This window comes from Pristiophorus japonicus, chromosome 8, assembly GCF_044704955.1.
Source record: "Pristiophorus japonicus isolate sPriJap1 chromosome 8, sPriJap1.hap1, whole genome shotgun sequence".
NCBI classification, from domain to species: domain Eukaryota; kingdom Metazoa; phylum Chordata; class Chondrichthyes; family Pristiophoridae; genus Pristiophorus; species Pristiophorus japonicus.
In genome coordinates, this window is record NC_091984.1 from 223154184 (window position 1) to 223175998 (window position 21815).

At 44.7% G+C, this 21815-nt stretch overlaps 1 protein-coding gene across 1 annotated transcript in view; it reads right to left on the reverse strand.

Annotated features, from left to right (window-relative positions):
- LOC139268319 (synaptic vesicle 2-related protein) overlaps positions 1–21815 on the reverse strand; it is a 50471-nt gene that overhangs the window by 11865 nt on the left and 16791 nt on the right. Inside the window, exons 2-12 of the mRNA XM_070886389.1 lie at positions 16446–16606; positions 15707–15792; positions 14795–14893; positions 14566–14637; positions 12262–12386; positions 12103–12166; positions 11339–11464; positions 10423–10551; positions 7974–8047; positions 5506–5582; positions 3230–3337 (exon numbers count right to left, since the gene is read on the reverse strand). Of these exons, the coding sequence (XP_070742490.1) occupies positions 3230–3337; positions 5506–5582; positions 7974–8047; positions 10423–10551; positions 11339–11464; positions 12103–12166; positions 12262–12386; positions 14566–14637; positions 14795–14893; positions 15707–15792; positions 16446–16606 (1121 nt within the window). The remainder of the gene's footprint in view (positions 1–3229; positions 3338–5505; positions 5583–7973; positions 8048–10422; positions 10552–11338; positions 11465–12102; positions 12167–12261; positions 12387–14565; positions 14638–14794; positions 14894–15706; positions 15793–16445; positions 16607–21815) is intronic.

The following is a 21815-nucleotide window of genomic DNA, read 5'->3' on the forward strand; positions in this document are numbered from 1 at the left end:
CATGAAAGAAGGTGGAGATAGAAAGAGATTTGGGCATTCTTGTGCATACATCCTTAAAAGTACAGAAGCAATGCTGTGAAGCGATAGCTAGAGCAAATAGGGTGTTGGGATGTATCCATCGGACCAACTGAGTACAAAATGAGGCAAACTATTTTGTCCTTGTACAAGACCTTGGGCAGGCCACACTTGGAACTCTGTGTCCACTTTTGGGAGCTGAAATTCCGGGTCCGGATAAGGCCCATTACCGCTGTTTTGCGGCGGCCATGCTGCGGAATCGAATGGCCGCTGCGTTGCAGTTGATTGGCCGCCACGACCCAAATTCACCGCGGGGATTTTTCAGGCGGTCCCCACTTCCACCCCGTTGCTGCCGACTGCCCCAGGCACATCATCAAAGTGCGCACCACCGATCTCCAGCACTCACATCCTACTCCGCGCGAAATTTACCTGCCAAAATCTTTCATCCGCCGCGCGGTGCCCCTGTCAGCTTTTTCTGTCGGGGCGCCTTGTTTTGTGTGTGTGAGGCATGGTATCGTGGCGGCCTTCCAAGGGGAGGGCACACTGCCGTGGCCGGCATGTGTTTTTTTTTTTTGCCAGCCGATTTCCTGATCAGCCGGACAATTATTGCTCCGGGTTCGGCCGGGCCGCCAACAGGCAACCTGGGCTGCTGGCCCGGCCGAAACCCTCCCTGGTGGCCCAGTGGGCCGAACCTACACCTTTGCTGCTTCTCTCCCCTTTAAATGAGGGAAGAGACGTGGTGACGCACACGCGTACTGATGTCACCACCGCTCCGCCGCTGAGTGACAATGGTGGAGACTCGGTCCCGCCCCAACCTCCGCCCCTCACCAGCACTTACCGCTGCACTTACCGACTATTATTATAACCGACTCCCGGTCTAGTTGAAAATCAACGACAAAGACCTGAATATCGATCAACAGTCGACCTCTTCCCATACCGAGGTAAGAAGTTAAAAAATCGTAGGTGCGCCAGCTTTCTGGCGGGCCTGAATTTCGGCCCCTTGGTCTCCTCACATGGCGGGTGATATTGAAGCTTTGGAAAGGGTGCAGAGGGTGGCCACCAGTCTAATTCCCAGTCTAAAGCATCTTAGTTATCAAGATAGGCTAAAAGAGTAGGAATTCTACATGTTCGCAGTGTGGGCTGGCCCGTGCTGCCCCTGCGCCCTCGGCCTTTCTGGGCCCCAAATTTTTCACCTCTCCTGGGCCCCGATCACGTCGCTCTACAATCTCTCGCCGCTCCTTCGCCCCGACCTCACTGCTCCTGCTGTACCTGCCCACACTCCGATCACCGACCTGGATCTTGGTGATGTCCCTCTTCGCTGCCATGGCCCTTTGCTCCAGCACGTGCTGCTCCCTGGAGTGGTATGCCTCCACGCTACACCTTCCGCTCCCTGGCCTGCTCCGATGGTGCTCGCAGGCCGCTCAGCCTGAAATCCCCTCTAACTGACCCAGGACAGGTACAGCCCAGGATTCACACAGTAAATCCCCTCTAACTGACCCAGGACAGGTACAGCCCGGATTACACACACTAAATTTCCTCCAACTGACCTTGTGTGCGCACTAGGTCCGTGCAGCAGAGCTGGTCTCCAGTCATCTTGGTTAATCCTTGCTACTGGACCAAGACCTAGCTCTATCAAGCCCGTGTGGTGGCTGGTGTGCAATGGTCACCACACGTTAAGAAAATTCACGCACAGGCATCTTCCACCCTTCAAGATTTAGTTCGGGACCTGGAATTTTAGGTCCTTCATTGAAACACCTATGAACTTTTTGATGTGGAAGCAAGTCATCCTCGATTCGAGGGACTGCCTATGATGATGGATCTACATTTTGGAGACGCTTAGAATTAGAGGTGATCTGATTGAGGTTTATAAGATAATGAAGGGCGTAGATTGTGTTCTGGCTGACAGTTTATTGCGATTAAGTAGGTTAGGCAGGACCAGGGGTCACAAATGTAAGTTATATAAGGCCAGATTTAGGTTAGCTGTCAGGAGGAAGTTCTTTTCCCAGAGAACAGCGGACCTCTGGAACAAGCTGCCGTCTCATGCGGTGGATACTGATTCTCTGAATTCCTTCAAGTGAGAGCTGGACCTGTTTCTGGCTAGGGTGGAGATTACCTCTTACAGTACATAGGTACTGCATGGAATTCCAGGCCAGAGTGATTTCCTGGACTAGTTTTGATTGCCTAGATGGGTCAGAGAGGAATTTCCCAGATTTCCCTCCTTCAAAATTGGCCTGGGTTTTTAAATCTGTTTTCTTGGCCTCTCCCTGGAGAGCACATGGTTTCGGGTGGGGTGGAGAGTGTATATATCATTATACACAAGGTATGGCAGTTGTGTGGGACAGGCTCGAGGATATTTATCTTTCCGTCATTGTTTGTATGTTTGTCTGTAACAGCAATGTGATGAAAGACTAGATCTGTTTTTTTTAGCGATGGTGGTTTGAGTGATAAATATTAGATAGAACACCACCAACAGATTAACTAACCATTCACCTAATTGCTGTTTGTGGGAGATTGCAGTGTGCAACTTGGCTGCTGCATTTGCCTATAAAAGAAAGAAAGACTTGAATTTATATAGTGCCTTTCACGACCAATGGACATCTCAAAGCACTTTATAGCCAATGAAGTACTTTTTGCAATGTAGTCACTGTTGGAAATGCAGCAGCCAATTTGCGTACAGCAAGCTCCCACAAACAGCACTATGATAATGACCAGATAATCTGTTTTTGTTATGTTGATTGAGGGATAAATATTGGCCAGGACACCGGGGATAACTCCCCTGCTCTTCTTCAAAATAGTGCCATGGGATCTTTTACATTCACCTGAGAGAGCAGAAGTTTAACGTCTTATCCGAAAGAAAACAGTGATTGATCTATAAATATAAGTGCACTGACTAACTGAGCCATCAGGAATGGTCTTCTCCACTTCTTTGAGTATCCCTAGTGTTACATGCTACGTAGGATAACAGCTTATAGGAATATGCAAGGATTTATAGGACAAATATTCTTGGAAAGAAAAACATGCCTATGCAATAGGAACCACAAGAATGCCAAATCTTTCTTTCTGCAATTATTCAATATTGGATACTATAAATTAAATTAGACTAATATCCTGGAGTTTTGACTCAATTTTCTTCCCACTCCCACCACCCACTGATAACAAATCCCTTCAGTGCCCACAGCATGAATGTAGAACAGAACCCCTCCCAAGTTCTTACCTGGAAACTCCGACAATGTGGTCCACAGAAGGTCTGTGTAATCGGTGGCATTCAGGTACTTGCATTCCAGGGAACACCTTCCCTCAGGTTTCTTCCCACCTGTCGATACTAAAAAAAACTTCAGTAAAATTATCTTCAGCCCATGTATCCATGCCAAATAAATATTATTCCTACATTCATTTATTTTTTCTTGCCAGTTTTCTCTCTGCCTTTCTCTCCTGCAGAGACTGACATGCTGTATTCTACATTGCAACGAGAGCAATCCTCCTCCTTAGATTTGTAACTGAACAACAGGAGAAATATGCAATGGTTTGATGGGTGACTTGGCTTATTTTTATTATAAAACTTAAGTGTAGAGCCAAGCCCTAAAATTCAGGAGATGTGCAGACAAGGTAAATCAAGAAGTAATGGTTTTGTAATACCAAGGTTGAGCTTCAAAAGACTCTAAACGGAAGGTGGAAAATAAGAGTGAGGGAGGTAAGGAGCTCCACACATTTGAGATCCTGAGAATAGGAAATGGTACAATGAGTCTTGATAGCAACACAGAGGAGATGCAAGGGGAAAAGAAGAAAGAAGAATGGTAGCAGATTAAATAAATCTGGAATCAAAAAGCTAGTATCAGTAATGGTGACCATGAAACTACTGGATTGTTATAAAAGCCCATCTGGTTCACTAATGTCCCTTGGGGAAGGAAATCTGCCGTCCTTACCCAGTCTGGCCTATATGTGACTCCAGACCCACAGCAATGTGGTTGACTCTGAACTGCCTCCTGAAATGACCTAGCGAGCCAGTCGGCACCAACTTCTTGGGGGCAATTTGGGATAGACAATAAATGCTGGTTTTGCCAGCGACCTCCACATGAATGGTTTAAAAAGTGCTCTGTTTGGAGTCGGAGGAGGGGAGGGAGAGGGCGGGAGGGAGGGGGGGCGGGGTGCGGGGGAGGAAGTTTCAAAGGAGCAATGGCAAAGAGAAGTATCAATAAAATAAAGATAAAAACATAATAACAGACAGAAAGGCTGGGGCCAGGAGCTGAGAGAAGCTCTGCCGATCAGATTACAAGCTATAATGTATTTGTCGATAAAAAAAACTAAAAGACTTACATCAGATTGTTAAAGATGTAATGTATTTGCTTTATGGGTTCTTTGTTTAAGAATTCATAGCAACACATTGCTATTAAGAACTAGTTGGTTTATGAGCAAAGGTTTAACAATCACACTGCGCATTACCAGTTCATCCACCAGGCTCTCAACCACCTGCCTCATCATGGATCCCCCAAACCCAACTGGCTGGGGTTTTATTGAATCTAGTGAACATCACGTGACTGGCTAAGCCACTCACAACTCAACAGCTCTACAACTATTTTGTTTGACATTGGCCGTAAGACAAACCGTGGCATACAACACTTTAGAACTTTGGACAAACCTGTGAGCATACTCACAGGTGCACATATTACAAACGGGAAATGCAACACTACTTCAGATGCATTTTCAAACTTTTCCTGGCAACAACACCCTTTAAAAATTGATCACAAAAGTGGCATTGCCCATTCGCATGGATTATTCCGCTAGATGGTGTCATGACTTTCACGGGTAATGTTCGTAGCTCAGCTGAGATTCCCACAAGATACAACAGCAGCAGCCCATTGAGAATGGGTGAGCAACAGATGGATATGATGGCTCACTCCAAAAAGTACTCTGCGTGGAGGAATAAGTTTGGGTTCCATGTTATTGGAGTTAAGCTTCAGACTTGTATCATTATCTAGGGAGAGTGGTTTCTTTGAATATTTACTTCTTTTACCTCATCATCATCGTCATAGGCAGTCCCTCAAAGTGAAGATGACTTGCTTCCACGCCAAAAAGGAATGAGTTCACAGGTGTTTCAATAAAGGACCTAATATTCCAGATCCAGAACTACATCCTGAAGGGTGGAAGATGCCTGTGTGTGGATTTTTTTAACGTGGGGTGGCCGTTGCACACCAGCCACCACATGGGCTTGACAGAGCGAGGTCTTGGTCCAGTGGTAAGGAGACCAGTTCTGCTGCACGGACCGAGCGCGCACACATATAGCAGTGCGGGCTGGCCCGTGCTGCCCCTGGGCCCTCTCCTCTTCTGGGCCCCAGACTCACGCCTCTCCTGGGCCCTGGTCACTTCCTTCTACAAACTCTACAAACCTATGAGTCCATTGGAGCCGCTTTCAGAACAATAGTCAATGTGGATCAACAAGATTTGCCCTCTCCTCTCCATCATTGCACTGGTAAAATAGGGAGATGTACTTACTGCTACACACATCGCCTGCCTGGAAAAGCTCTGTGGTTAATAGAACCAGTCCATAATAGGAGAAAGCATTGGAAAACCTGTAAACAGAAGCAAAGGCCATTCACAATCACTCAGCAATGTAACCTCCCCAACTCCACATTATGAACCCGCTCCAGAGATGTCACCTACATTAACATTAGCTCAGATTATTCCAGGTAACAGAATTGAACTATATTTATCTAGCTGATATAGTCTTTTGGACTTTACATTTTTATTGCAAGGAAAACATTCCCAATTTTGTGCATTTTTAATCAGCTTGCTGAAATGTTCTATATTTCCCCATGAAAACTCAACAAATGTATTAATTCTTTATATAGCTGAAGAACAAGACAGTGAAAATAATGAGCGGGCTGTCAGGGAAGAAAGTAAATATTTTTCACATCCAAATTGTCATCTGATACAAAAAGTCAACAAAATTCAAATTGAGCACGCAATAAATCAATAAAAGAATTGAAATATGTCACACGGGAAAACAGCGACATGAGAAATTCTACTCAAGATTGAGGGATATGAGAGGCAGGGTACCGTATGTTATATTTCAAACCTTGGCACAGGCAAATAGACTGAAATGATCCTTTTTGGTTCTGTGCACTCTCGATTAAATGGACACATTTCTGATTAAAAAAAACAGTATTTGGCTTGGCAGCAGAATGGAATAAGGGAGTGATTGTTTTTCCTTAGTAACGGCACATTTTGTAAAGTGTGTCAGCCAGTGGCTCAGTGGGTAGCACTCTCGCCTCTGAGTCACAAGGTTGTGGGTTCAAGTCCCACTCCAGAGACTTGAGCACAGAAATCTAGGCTGACACTCCAGTGCAGAGCTGAGAGAGTGCTGCACTGTCGGAGGTGCCGACTTTTGGAGGAGACGTTAAACCGAGGCTCCCATCTGCTCTCTCAGGTGGATGTAAAAGATCCCACGGCACTATTTTGAAGAAGACCAGGGGAATTATCCCCGGTGTCCTGTCCAATATTTATCGCTCAATCAACATCACTAAAACTGAATATTTGGTCATTATCACATTGCTGTTTGTGGGAGCTGCTTGTGCGCAAATTGGCTGTTGCATTTCCCACATTACAACAGAGACTACACTCCAAAAGTACTTCATTGGCTGTAAAGCGCTTTGGGATGTCCGGTGGTTGTGAAAGGTGCTATCTAAATGTCCTTCTTTCATCTTACAGATTAGCTGACTCTCCATCTGAATAACTAGCGATAAACCAATTACTGTGGATACACAAACAATGCGATGTATTAACTCCAGCTCAGAGTTAGTAAGTGTTGAGAACGACTGAACCTGGTGCTTCTTTCCCACCTCTATTCTGAAATGGTACTGAACTTGCTTCAGTTTATCTCCTTGATTTATTATTCATGCTCAGTCTTCATTCGTGCAAATAGGTAACAAAGGTAGGTGTACGAATAGGAATACCCTGGAAAGTTCAAAAGGGGTATGCAGGCTAGAGATCAAATATTGTCGCCAATCTGGCAGGCCGCTAAGAATCTCCTTCCTGATCCAAATCCAGGAAGAATTGTGGACATGAAGAGGATGGCTGACTCTATGGGCTGGAAAATCGTTTGGAGGGTTTTTAAGGCATTAATGTCGGAAGGACGATAAATGGAGAGCCGGAAAATGGTTAGCGATGGAGCACAAAGTTCAGTGGGTGCGCCCTGAGAGTGGAGTGGAGCGCTAAGGAAAGTGTTCTCTAAGGGCGCTAGGCCGGGTGAGCAACCGAATATCCCGTTGCTAAAGTGCGGCTTTGCAGAGCCCTGAGAGAGGCCTCCCAGCAAAAAAAAAGAATTGGAACAAAAAACACAAAGAACATTCCCTATACATTACTCATCCCAAATAAAGATAAATCGGCAAAAAAAACATATCAATCACACTTACCTCATTCTTTCCCTTAACGCCTCGGGACAGCTCTGCAGGGCAGATTTCTCTGGCGGGGTCACTAGGGGGCGCTATGGGTGCAGCGCAAGACAAATGTTACATCTGTGTCGATACCGGCGGCGTTGCACACCGGCTCTATGCTCCCGGGCGATACTCCTCAGCACCGCCAGCACCGGCACACTGAATTTGTCGAGCGGCGCGAATCCTGGCGCTCGCGGATTCAAACCCTTTAGCGCCTCTGTTCCGACACTCGCGAGGGGCGCTATCCAACCAAATCTCTTGCCCCAAGTTCGCTGGTAAGGCCTGACATACTGTGGCAAATTCTGCACATTTCTACACTGGCCACATGCGGCACATGTTCCTTCCTTGGTCCCAGAGACAGTGGAAGTCCTGGTTTAATGAGAGGATGATCTGAGCGATAAAGAATCCTTTTGCCTATCAATTGGCTGTTAATATGGCTGAAGGTTCCAAAGGTAACTCAGATAGTACAATTTTTTTTTAAAATCCATGTTGAATTGCATTAATTTGATATTAAAAAAATCGGCTTACCAAATAAACCATAAAAGAATGGTGGTCATTCGAAACTGTGGTGTGAAGAGGTCCCGGATCCGACCACGGTCCTCCTGTCTCAAACAAACATTTTCCAGGTTTAGTTCAGTGGAGGCTGAGGGGAAAAGTTTCATTTATTTCACTATCAACCATCAAATCACTGCAACGATAATCAAGATTAGGATGCTGTGGAATCTATTAATCCCTTAAATATTTATATATATTTTTGTGTCAACCCATTTATTTTCTCCCTGTCTTGTCCCTCGGTCAGGGAACGGGCAGAAGGTAGGGAGGGGGAGGAAGAGTAAATTCCAAGCCTTTGCTAATGCACCTCATGAGCTTATTGGTGGAGGGGTGAGGGAAAGAGCTGTGCCTGGTGGCTGCTTCCCAGATAATGAAAATTGCAATTGACAGCAGGATATATTTATAAGTTTATATCTGCTGCTTGTTTTTTTTATTCATTCATGGGATGTGGGCGTCGTTGGAAGGCCAGCATTTATTGCCCATCCCGAATTGTCCTCGAGAAGGTGGTGGTGACTTGCTTCTTGAACTGCTGCAGTCCATGTAGTGAAGGTGCTCCCACAGTGCTGTTAGGGAGGGAGTTCCAGGATTTTGACCCAGTGACGATGAAGGAACGGACGATATATTTCCAAGTCAGGATGGTGTGTAATTTGGAGGGGATGGTGTTCCCATGCGCCTGCTGCCCTTGTCCTTCTAGGCGGTAGAAGTCACAGGTTTGGGAGGTGCTGCCGAAGAAGCCTTGGCCAGTTGCTGCAGTGCATCTTGTGAGTGGTACACACTGCAGCCACGGTGCACTGGTGGGGGAGGGAGTGAATGTTGAAGGTGGTGGATGGGGGGCCAATCAAGCGGGCTGCTTTGTCCTGGATGGTGTCGAGCTTCTTGAGTGTTGTTGGAGCTGCACTCATCCAGGCAAGTGGAGAGTATTCCATCATACTCCTGGTGGAAAGGCTTTGGGGAGTCAGGAGGTGAGACATTTGCCTCCTTTCTTTAATACTTACTGTCCACTGTTTCTGCCCCTATATAATTCAAATTGGACATTAACATCACTACAGTTTATAAAAATAATGGCACAGTACATTTTTAACAAATACACATATTTAAGCCCTTTAATAATAACTTAAAGAGCATCATTGTAGAGTACTTTCCAGTACTGTGCACGAGCACCGGTAACTATTTGGGATCCTTAGTCAAATGACTGTCCATCACGCATGGCTTGGACAGCGAGTGTTGACAAGCTAGTTGACCATGAAGAATATCACAGCAAAGTCCAATCCTGACCTTTCACAACATCTACATGTGCGGATTTTCCAGCAGGTGTCACTGGATTAGCGATCCGGAGAAGGTATCCTGATTGGGCAAGGACATGGAGGTCAATCATACTACCCTTCAGGTGCTCAGCAAACACCAGCCAAGGGGTAGCATAGTGGTTATGTCACTGGACCAGTAGTCCAGAGGCCAGTGATCCTGAGACATGAGTTTAAATTCCACCATGGTAGCTAGGGGAATTTAAATTCAGTTAATAAATACATCTGGAATAAAAAGCTAGTATCAGTGATAATGACCATGAAACTACCATATTGTTGGTTTACTAATGTCCTTTAGGGAAGGAAATCTGCTGTCCTTACCCAGTCTGGCCTTCATGTGATTCCAGACCCACAGCAATGTGGTTGACTCTTAACTACCTCCTGAAATGGTGGCTCACCACCACTTTCTCTAGGACAATTAGGGATGGGCAATAAATGCTGACCTTGTCAGTGGCGCCCACATTCTGTGAATGAATTTTTTTTTAAAGTCCGTCAGGATTGAATTCAGCCAATCTGTAATGGTTGGTAGTGCATTACGCCATGAAGACTTGCTCTTTTTTTCTATTTCTTCGGTCTTTTCCCTCCTTCCTCACCACAAGCCATGTCCACTTTCTGACTGAGAAGGCAGTTGGGCAACATTGAAGTGACTGCTGTTTCTGGTTGTGAGCTGACTGCCACATAGCGCACAACTGTGTTGCAGGTTAATCCGCTCCTGGATGTTTCCTTCTGTCCACCTTTGTTCCCCATGCAGTAATTGCCCCATAATTACCAAGCTGAAACTGTGAAACTCACTTGGCAAGAAACTCTAGGGTTAAACAGTGCTTTAGTACACCACTGGAGTGCAACATTACCAGGATCAACCATTATCATTTTCTTTCCTGATAGACGTGGTGGAAGAAATGACGAAAGCAGGCACTTGAAGCAAGCAGCATGAATGGTATCAAGAGACAACTAGATACATATCTGAGGATAGAATGGATTAAAGACAATGATGAGAAGGTAGATAGATGGGGTTGAGATTAATCGAAAGGGATGCTCTTGTTGCCCTTTTCCTCTTGCTAAAAATTCTTGTTCTAACTTCCAACAGAAATATCATTTTAATAAAAATAGCAGTTATCCCTTACCTGTCTGGCAACTATCAATTTTCCAAGTGGCATTGGTGCTCCATTTTCTGTAGCAATGCGCTTTAATGTGGCGAGGGCTTTTTCTTGGTTCCCAGACAGTACATCATAACGTGCACTTTCTGGAAGCCACTATAAGAGAGAAATAAGGTCTATCTGATAAACTTAATTTTGCTGCATAACGGTGATAAGGCAAGGGTCAGTTAAGCCTTCCCTGCTATCTGATCAGGCGACTTTACAATTACAATTTGGTTAAAAATAAATTGGTCTATTATCAAACCATATTAAGACTACACGATCCAACTCCCCAATATATAGAATTCCAGTTGACTAAATCCTTTCCCAATTACTTCGCTGTACAGAATTCCAATTGATCAAATCAATTTACGTTCAGTTTCATTACAAAGCAATAGGCTTAATGAAGAATTCATGTTTTTCTATGATATTTGGTAGTTTGAGCCCCGCTAGTTGAACATTTCCTCTGATTCATTTGAGGTAACCAGGCGGAAAATTGTTGACATTTCTTCAATGAAGGCAGCAGAGGGTTGACAGGAAGATTTGAATTTGGGTCCCCTCTAGTTAGGAGTCCAGTGATCTACTGCTACGGTCATTAAGTCATTGATTATCACATTATAACATTTATTTTATTTTATTTCCCCCCCTCCGCCTCCTGTTCTCTATCAATTACCCAACATATGAGCAGACTAGGGCTCCACCAATGCACCTGTAAACAGCCCCTGCAAGGTGTGCTAGGTGTACCTTGGATCACTGGCTTTTGATTTTCTCTTCCTTTTACATCCTGGTCTTGCCACCATTAGGTGCACCAAATGAAGTGATTATTTTCTCCCCCCTCCCGCCATCAAATTCACACATTCCTCTCATTTTCTATTCAAATTTTACTTTCAGCGGAAATACCTACAAAACACAAGATGGCGAAAATCATAAGAGGCACTGCAGAAAGAATGAGCAACCAGCGCCAGCCTAATGTGGGCATCACCACCACTGCCAGCAGCACCTCAAATACTGTCCCAAAGGCCCAGAACACCTGAAAATGAAGAGACCTCCAATTAAGCACAATCCACAGATGCTGAGGAAAGCAGCAAGCTCAGTGTTAAGAGTTGATAGATTGCATTTGTCTTCCTTTTCTGTCCTTGAGTGTTTCTGTGTCATGTTCTACTTCTCAGCCCAGAGGCAGGTAGCTGACAATGCCGATCAATAATTGGGCTTTAGGAGGTGCACTGGTAAATGATTCAAAATTCACATTTTCTCCATGTTCCTTATGGGGTAAATATATGGCTTCAACTTAGTGAAGGGGGAGTTTTATTTTGCATCTTACTTACGCTATACTAGTATAAAGGGATCTTTACTTTCTATCTAACCCATGTGATATCTTACCTTCGAGAGCTGGAAAGGATAGTGTAAAAAAAGCTGTACTTTACATCTAATCCATGCATTATCTGATTTGTTCGTGATTGATGGAGCATAGTGGACAGAACATTATCCTGCCTCTAACTTGTGCTATACCTGACCTTGAAGCACTTGCTATTGACACCCAGTGGAAAAATTGGAATATCCCAGCAGTGACAACCCTCACCTTGGTCAACACAAAGAAAAATTCAATGTCCCTCCCACAAAAAATATAAGATAGTACACATCCCAAGACAGTGATCATGGCCCACTCACCTCTATTAGTAAGATACACTTTGCTCTTGACTTCATTGGAAGGAATTCTGCGTATAATGTTACCCTGTGTGGAGCAACCAAGCCTAGAAATAATTATTTATTCATTCATTTAGAACGGAGAAGTTTAAGTAATCTTAAACTTAAATGTGGTGCACTCACGATTGAGGAACACCTCCAATCCCAAAGCCTACCAGGCCTCTGAGCACAAGTATCCAGCTGTAGATCGGTGAGAAGGCACTCAGTATTCCATAATACAGTGTCCACAGTACACTGACTTTCAGACCCTGGAATTAATATATAGAAACATTGATGGTTAATCCTGGACTCTGGCAGTGACCAGAGAGTTAATGCCAGCTCACCGCTGGGTCAAAAGTTTGAGAGTTCTAGCCCTACACCAGGAATTGAGGACATAAACTGGGTTAACATTACTGTGTAGTACCAAGAAAGTGCTACGTTGCTGGATGCCATATTTCAGATGATAAACTGGGGTCCCCTTTGCTGGCAGAGGTTAAAAAGTGGTATGCTGGAAGGTCTAATTGGCCAAAGTGCGTACTTCATTTAAACCTAACTTACTTACTTCAACAGTTGATGGCATTCAGTCAGCAGATGCAGCAGACTCTGTGGTTTTAGACCCGTCTGAATTACAAGAAGAACATAGAATATCGGTATTTCAGGACATTAACCACTCCAGCAATGTGCTGTGGAATAGTAAGAAACAGGTTCACAACTACGATTCCCTACATGGTGAATTCAAAACTAAGCTCTGCTTTTGTGTGAGACACTCAGCGTCAGCACCGGATTTACAGGCAATTTAATGCCTGGTATCATTTGAATCTCATCGCAAGACAAGATATTGTTCCTACAGTTTGTGTTGAGATTGGTTTGAACAATGTCGGAGGCCAAATATAGAAAGACATCTTCAAGTTGTAAGCCACAGGCTGACCAGGGTCACAATTGTGGACATAATGGAGGTATTTGGTCACCTAATCTGTGAGGAGACTACACCATAAACAGCAAATAGAGTTTCTTAGATTAATAAGGATTTACATGTAGATTTCTACCTCACACAGAAGGAATTCTTGTTGCTGTGGACAATTACAGAGCATTACATAGAATGTACAGCACAGAAACTACCTGGTATAATTTATTCAATTCCAAAGAGACCCGTCATTTCCAGTCTACAAAGTGCACAGCCGATACTGACATCTGTGGCTGGTCAGCATCTATGAGCACAACAGATGCTTATCTTCCATGAACCCCACAGAACAACCTGTTTGGGGTCCATATTCCATACTTGACATCAGCTCAGCCTCTTCTCAGTGACCTCTCAGACTAAAAATGTTAGGTCTCATGGAGCCATGAACATAAGAACATAAGAAGTAGGAGCTGGTCATTTGGCTCTTCGAGCCTGCTCCTTGGCTGATCTTCTACCTCAACTCCACCTTCCTGCACTATCTCCATATCCCTTTGTTCCCAAAAATCCATCGACCTCTGTCTTGAATATACTCAATGACTGAGCATCCACAGCTCTCTGGGGTAGAGAATTCCAAAGATTCACCATCCTTTGAATGAAGAAATTTCTTCTCATCTCAGTCCTAAATGGCTGACCGCTCATTCTGAGACTGTGACCCCATCTTCTAGATTCCCCAGCCAGGGGAAATATTTCCTCAGCATTATCCTTGTCAAGCCCCTTAAGAATTTTATATGTTTCAATTAGATCACATTCTTCTAAACTGTAGGAAATATAGGCTTAGTCTACTCAATCTCTCCTCATAGGACAATCCCCCCCCCCACCCATCCCAGGAATCAGTCTAGTGAACCTTTGTTGCACTCGCTCTAAAGCAAGTATATATTTGCTTAGAAAATGATGATGTTAAATTGTGAATACCTCCCATCATCAAATAACTTATATTCTGTTCTTTAACTTGAGCCTAACTTGGCTTATTCTTTGTCTTTATCCTTTAAATCAACAAAGTCTGACAATTCCATCTCTGCACATCTGTTATAAAAACACACAGCATGAGTTACCTCAATGGTTTAGTGGGTAAATGCATCATGTGATGTGATACAAGCTTACAGATTGGGAAGATCCCTGGTTTGATCTTTGATCTGTGCTGAGTTACCTGATCTTACTCAGGATGGTGCTGGGATGCAACAGGTAACCTTAATCTCCCTGGACTAGGATGGGGAATATCAGTCATGTGTTAAATTGTTGTCCGATGATCCTTAGTGAAAAGTACGTATATGTGAATATCAGGTGATGGCAGTCTACATGGGCAAATTCTTCATGGACAAGTAGTCCTAAACTCTCACTGTATAGGCTCGCACATGAGGAATGGTCACTTGGGCAAGGTACCAGAGGGATGCCAATGGCCATAAACTGTACCCCAGCAAGTGTCAGCACTTTCAGGAGACAAGAGGAGAAAACTATAAAAAAAAACAACAGGCCTGGTTGATACCCACTGTCTTTCTGCCATACTGGTCCGATATGTTTCCCCATAGTGATGAGCTGGACATCATTCCAATGAACACCACCTGCAGTGGAAGAGGAAAGGGGGTGGGAGAGCAGGAACGAGCGAAAAAGGATCAAAATGGAACTTTAGTACAATTTCTTGGCATGTGGTCAGCGACTAATGAGACCGTTCACTTCGCAGCGATGCGACTCATTTACATGTCAGTGATGTTATCGTACCGAGGTTAGAAGGGCAACCTGCCAGCTTTGCAATCTCCACTCGCAGTGCAACTGAGGCGCCAGAATGCTCAGGATCATCATTTCCATGGCATCGGCCATCTAAAGAGAATAAACGCACTCAGGACATGTAATACAGAATCAGCAATCGGCAGCCAATATCAAAAGAAAGTAAGAAAGTGTGGAAAGGGACAGGGCCATTTAACCCACATCAAGCCCATTCCTTCTGTGGACTAAATCCAATCTGCTCTATAGTGGGCTCTATCCTATCCATTTAATCACCCGAGGAAAAGTCTTGCCAAGTTTCTCCTATCTCCAACGATAAATCAAGTAAAACCCGAGAATACACATCTAGCCTCACAACCCACAATGTACAGACTGGACTATTGCCTTCCTTGGCCAGATATTTTCATGGTCCGAGACGCTCATGAGCAATCTGATCATTTCTGTCTGTCCTTGATATAATAATCCTCAATCCCATTCTTAACCAGATATTCATTCACTTCTTTTTAAAAGGTACTGATTGACACATCATTATCTACTTTAGCTGGGAATGTATTAAACATTTCTATTTCTCTATGAGGGAACCGCTTCATAAGAACATAAGAACATAAAAAATAGGAGCAGGAAAGTAAGCAATTCGGCCCCTCGAGCCTGCTCTGCCATTCAATAAGATCATGGCTGATCATCTACCTCAATTCCACTTGCCTGCCCGCTCCCCATATCCCTTGATTCCCTTAATATCCAAAAAATCTATCGATCTCTGTCTTGATGCTTCTAATCTTAAGACTTAATTTTGTACACCCATCACAATCCTTCTTAGTTTTGTTTCCTGTGTCCCCAGCATCACTTTGCAACAACTATGACCTTCCTCGAACTGTATGAACTATACAATAGTGAATGGATGTTACTTACCCATGCCAGTCCAGTAAGGACTGAGAGCTTCCACTGAAACTTCCCAAATCCAATGGCCTCCACAGCATCCTCCACCATGAACACATCTAACAAAAAACACAGGGAATGTTGGAAACCTCACAATCTTTCTCTTTCAAATCCTTTGTCTCCTATTCTTCACTTTAATTTTCATTCTCCCTTTATCTCTCCTCCCATGGGATAGTTGCTTTTGATTCCAACCAGTCTTCCCCCTTTTCATTCTTGAAGTGCCTGTTACCTCTGTTGAGGTACAGCTCTACAGACACTATCTGCCCTTTGGTATCTCCCCCAAGTGTCCATTCGTCATGTTTGAGCCTAAATATCAGCAGGCTATTCTATCGTGTAATGCATCATAGCTGAACCCAATCTTGAACAGCGTCCACACATTACCTACATACTGGTCAGGAGTGAGTACTCCAGTTGATTTTATTCGTCCTTCTCAATGGAGCCATTAGTGGGTGGGATATCCACGTTGGCTCTGATCAGCAACATCAGTCCAGACTGGGAATTGAGGCTGGGATTCTCCAGTCAATATGGTTTGCACCAGGCAATTACTTTATCATTAGGCCATCTATTTTTAATGTAAAGTACAAACAACACATTATGAAAAGTTGTTGGCTATTTGTAGCATACAAGTGATATTGCATATGTTTCCATTCTGTGTGCCGCACACATTTTCATGATGGTATAAGCCTCACTTTAATAACAACATATACTCTACCATCTGTGGGGTTTGCAAAATCTTTGGGGACGGTGCCTCCATCCTCCAGTTCAACTGGCTCCAGCTCAGATCGCACTCCTTCTATCTCAATCTCATGCTCTTCAGAAAACGTGTCATCTTCTGACCTTGCACTTTCACCCGTGCGCCGAAACTTCACCACGCTGAAAAGAAGCAAGCGACCAAAGAATCAACACATCACCGCATTAAAGACCGAGAAGAGGGAATATTCTTCAACACTACTTTTTAAGAGGAGTTCTCACCATCAGGACCCTTTTTAAAGAGAGACCTTATCATTGGGAGTTCTTTAACCAGGGAGTCTCACCATCACGAGTCCTTTTAAAGAGGGATTCTCACCGTTGAACCTTTTTTTTTTAAGGGACAGTATCACTATTAAAGCCTCCTTGAATCTCACCGTCAGGGCAGTCTTCAAAGAGTGCACCTTGTCATCAGGACTACTATTAACAAGGGATTTGACCATCTCTAAGCCCGCTAAAAAATCAATTACTTTTGCTTAAATACTTTCGCTGAAATTGTGTCTGTTGATCAGGGAATAGACTGGGGGAATGTATTCAGTCTGATGTATCAGGGAGTTTAAATTAACACAAAGCTCAAAATGCTGAATCACTGAAGCCCTCTAGATAAATGTCTATTGGTGAAAATTCATCTTTCTGAGACTGTCACACTCAGTGCCCTAGAAATTGGATCACAACCTGGCTTGGGCACAATCGAAAGAGGCTGGTGGCAGCACCACGGGAAATTGGTCCATTGGTGATTAGATTATCAAACATTACACAATAAATACACAATTTATTGTGTATACACAATAATGGTAGGGCACTGAGAAGTGTAGAGGAACAAAGGGACCTTGGAGTGCATGCCCACAGATCCCTGAAGGTAGCAGGCCAGGTAGATAAGGTGGTTAAGAAGGCATACGGAATACTTACCATTATTAGCCAAGGCATGGAATACAAGAGCAGGGAGGTTATGCTTGAACTGTATAAAACACTAGTTAGGCCACAGCTAGAGTACTGTGTGCAGTTCTGGTCACCACATTACAGGAAGGAGGTGATTGCACTGGAGAGGATACAGAGGAGATTTACAAGGATGTTGCCAGGACTGAAGAATTTTAGCTATGAGGAAAGATTGGATAGGCTGGGTTTGTTTTCTTTGGAACAGAGGAGGCTGAGAAGAGACTTTATTGAGGTGTATAAAATTATGAGGGGCCTAGATAGAGTGGATAGGAAGGACCTATTTCCCTTAGCAGAGGGGTCAGTAACCAGGGAGCATAGATTTAATGTAAATAGTTGGTGGTTTAGAGGGGATTTGAGGGCGAAGTTTTTCACCAGAGGATGGTGGGGGTTTGGAACTCACTGCCTGAAAGGGTGGTACAGGCAGAAACCCTCGCCACATTTAAAAAGTACTTGGATATGCACTTGAAGTGCCGTAACCTACAGGGCTACGGTCTTAGAGCTGGAAAGTAGGATTAGGCTGGCTAGCTCTTTGTCGGCTGGCACGGACACGATGGGCCGAAATGGCTTCCTTCCATGCTGTAAATTTCTATGATTCTACGATTAACATTTTAAAGTATTCAAAATGAGATATTTCTGGGTGCTTTCAGGCATAGATTTCTCACAGAGGTGACCTTAACACTCCCACCTATTTCCCAACACAGCAATATTTGGGATGTGGATGCAAGGCATAGAACGGTTTTAAAATAATGATGTGACACGATTTGGCTATGGCTTTTTATCATATGCCTAGTTTACATAGTTATGGGGAATTAAAGAGAGAGCACTGGCTTTTAGGATTTTGGGATAGTACGATGAAGCACTGATGTATGGCACCTTAGGATGAATTTGCTGCCACCTTGCAGAGTTTTTGATCCAAGTTGTGTCTCCATGGGTAAAATAGGGTGAGGGCTATCGCTGGCTGCAATTGGTCAATGCACTGTGGTTGATTTGGAATCCCATTGGCCAATGGTAACCTGCCCTCTCAGCTGTATGTCCTGGTGTGACCAGGGGGGAAAATAGAATTTAATCCTCAAAAAATGCAAACAATTCTAACTAACTTTAACATTCTTTTGTGGTTTTCAGCAATGAGATTGACTTGGAGAAGCTACCAAGTTGGCGCTGGAGTGGTGGCTAATAAAGACACAATACTGAATTGAGAAGATCACTCAAGAGCCCCAGGTTAATGATTAATCGACTGATGTTAGTTCTACTCAACACACGCTCAGGCCTAGTAGAGAAGTCCAGTGGGGTTGTCAACCCTCCAGGATTGTCCTGGAGTCTCCAGGAATTGAAGATTAATCTCCAGAACATTGCTGTGAGCAACCCGGGAAAAAAAATCTTAGGGCATTTAAAAAAAAAGTTTTTTTCCCATTTTATTTGAACACTTTTATTTATTCGTCATATTGCAGATGGGCAAAACGGTTGTTTGACTGACCATTTATTGGGTAATGAAGAGTTTTGTCACTTTCCATTGGTGTGGGCAGGTGATGCGCCATGGCGACAGATATATTGGGCGACCAATGGCGGGAGGATGGTGCTGAGTCATTTGATGAAACCTCCAGGAATACATTCAACCGCAGTTGGTAAACCTACCTTCAAGCCAGATCAGTCTGGTTTGAAAGATAAGCATCAATTTCCACCTATTAATCAAACTGACAGTAATTGGTAAATATTTTGTCAGGAACAACTTGAATTATTCTTAGTCTATATATATCTTGGGGGCGAAATTGCCCTGTGCCCAGATTGGGGGTGGTAACCATTTGGGGCGGGACTTTTGGTGCCTGGCGCAGAAGTTCTGCCCCCGCCGCTGAATTTGGCTTACCGCTCCTCAAAGCAGAGCGTAATCTCGCGCACGCCACTTCCTTTGAGGGCAGTAACCGGGGCGCTACTGGGGTGCTGAGGTAAGCGCCACGCGATGGTTCACATAGCACTGACGCGCTTCAATGCCCCTCCCCTTTGCTTAAAGGGAAGGGCCACTGTTCACTCTGCAAGGCCTCTGATGGCCTCCACTCGGCCCCCAAAATGGAGTGCCGGGCTGCACGATGGCGGCACGGACCACGCTAAGGGCGCCATCGTAGAGCCGACCCGAGAGTCGGCAGACAAAAAAAGATGGCGGCCCGGGGCGCTGGCACCCTTGCCTTTAAGGAACGCCCCGAGAGCGGATGTCAGCCAGCTTGGCGACCCGCGAGGCGGTGAGAGGTCAGCGCACATGGCAACGCCTTCGCAAACTCCTGGGCAATTTCCCAGGAGATGGTAACGCCCCCCCTCCCCTGGGTGAAAAGTCTACTCTGCCCCATTAATGCTCCCCTTATGTTTATTTTAAATCTCGTTAGTGGATTTTCTTTGCTCAAGCTGATGGATGTCAATGATGAAAAATGGATACTTTCCACTTTTGATACCCAGTGCTTCAACAACGTGCTTGAACATCAAACTTAGAAGAATGTGTTTGTTACATTTTGGGATTTCAGACCAAGACAAGGGGCTACAACCTCCACTTTTTTTGCATGCTTAACGCCCATTTTACCGCTGAAATGATGTACACCACCAATATATCGCCCATTTTGCCACAAAATGGAAACTGGTGGGCATTTTTCGGAAACTTATCGCTGAGCATTACTTTCCCCATGTGCTTAACGCCGAGAAAAAATATTACTGCCCGCCCACTGTTTTTTGGGTGGAATCAGCAGAATGGGCGAATTCAACGCCGATAATATCGCTCAGCACGGAATTAATGCCAAGATTCAATATTAAAGCCCGCCTACTGTTTTTTGCAGTAAAGAGCATATTTACCCAAACTAGCGGCCATGGAAATTGCCCATCGTCAATTTCACCACCTCGCACACATATCGCCCACAATACCGCTCACTCAAAAACCGCCCACAAAAAGTGGAACTAACCGGAACGAATCACAGCGTTATGGACGCCATGTTCTAGATCATGTCGCGTCCTTTAAAAGGTGCTGTGCTTCAACCTCGGCGGAGTTCGGATGTACTCTGCGGGTCGTTGGAGTTGATGTGAACATCTCTAAAAATATCTTGACCACACTGTGACCGATTGGAATTGAAGAGGCGTGTTTGTCGAGACATTCCTTGTTTGTGACCAATCGGGGAAAAACAGAGAGCTACTGCAATGGGGCCTGTCCTTTCTCACCCTCTCTTGGTGACCAATTACATGCTACAGACTTGACATCACCGAAGGAACGCCCCACTGCATTATGTGCCCAATGTAAGAAGTGACAGACAGATGAGGAGGACCAGACGTTACACCCTCCACAAGGAGAAGCATTCTTACCTCGACTTGCCCGACACCACCTGCCTTTGGAGACTGCACTTCCACAAAGAGGTTATCACTGAGGTATGCCAGCTGATAAGGGAGATCTGCAGCCTGCCAGCACCATCAGTGCTGCACTGTCCATCGAGGTCAAAGTCACCGCGGCACTGTCGTTCTACGCATCGGGTTCTTTTCAGGCCACAGCTGGCGACATTTGCGGACTTTCTCAGCATGCCACACATCGCTGCATTAGACAGGTCACTGAAGCCCTGTACGCATGCAGGAGGGACTTGATCAGCTTCCCTATGATCAGGGGGGCACAGAGTGAGAGGGCTCTAGGATTCTCCAGAATTGCAAACTTCCCCAAGGTGCAGGGAGCAATAGACTGTATGCACATCGCGATGCAGGCACCTTTTCAGGAAGCTGAGGTATTCAGGAACCGCAAGGGATTCCACTCCCTGAATGTCCAACTGGTTGTCGACCACCAGCAAATTATACTGCCAGTGAATGCTCCTTTTTTAACACCCTTTGACCTTTTAGAATTTTGCTGTACAGTGGCCCTTTTTGTTCTTTGCCTTGGGTTTCTCTGCCCTCCACTTTTCCTCATCTCCTTTCTGTCTTTTGCTTTTGTCTCCTTTTTGTTTCAGAATGGCAGGCAGTGACTAGTGGGGTACCGCAAGGTTCTGTGCTGGGGCCCCAGCTGTTTACACTGTACATTAATGATTTAGACAAGGGGATTAAATGTAGTATCTCCAAATTTGCGGATGACACTAAGTTGGGTGGCAGTGTGAGCTGCGAGGAGGATGCTATGTGGCTGCAGAGCGACTTGGATAGGTTAGGTGAGTGGGCAAATGCATGGCAGCTGAAGTATAATGTGGATAAATGTGAGGTTATCCACTTTGGTGGTAAAAACAGAGAGACAGACTATTATCTGAATGGTGACAGATTAGGAAAAGGGGAGGTGCAACAAGACCTGGGTGTCATGGTACATCAGTCATTGAAGGCACCTGCTGTACCTGGCATGCAGGTACAGTAGGTGGTTAAGAAAGCAAATGGCATGTTGGCCTTCATAGCGAGGGGATTTGAGTAC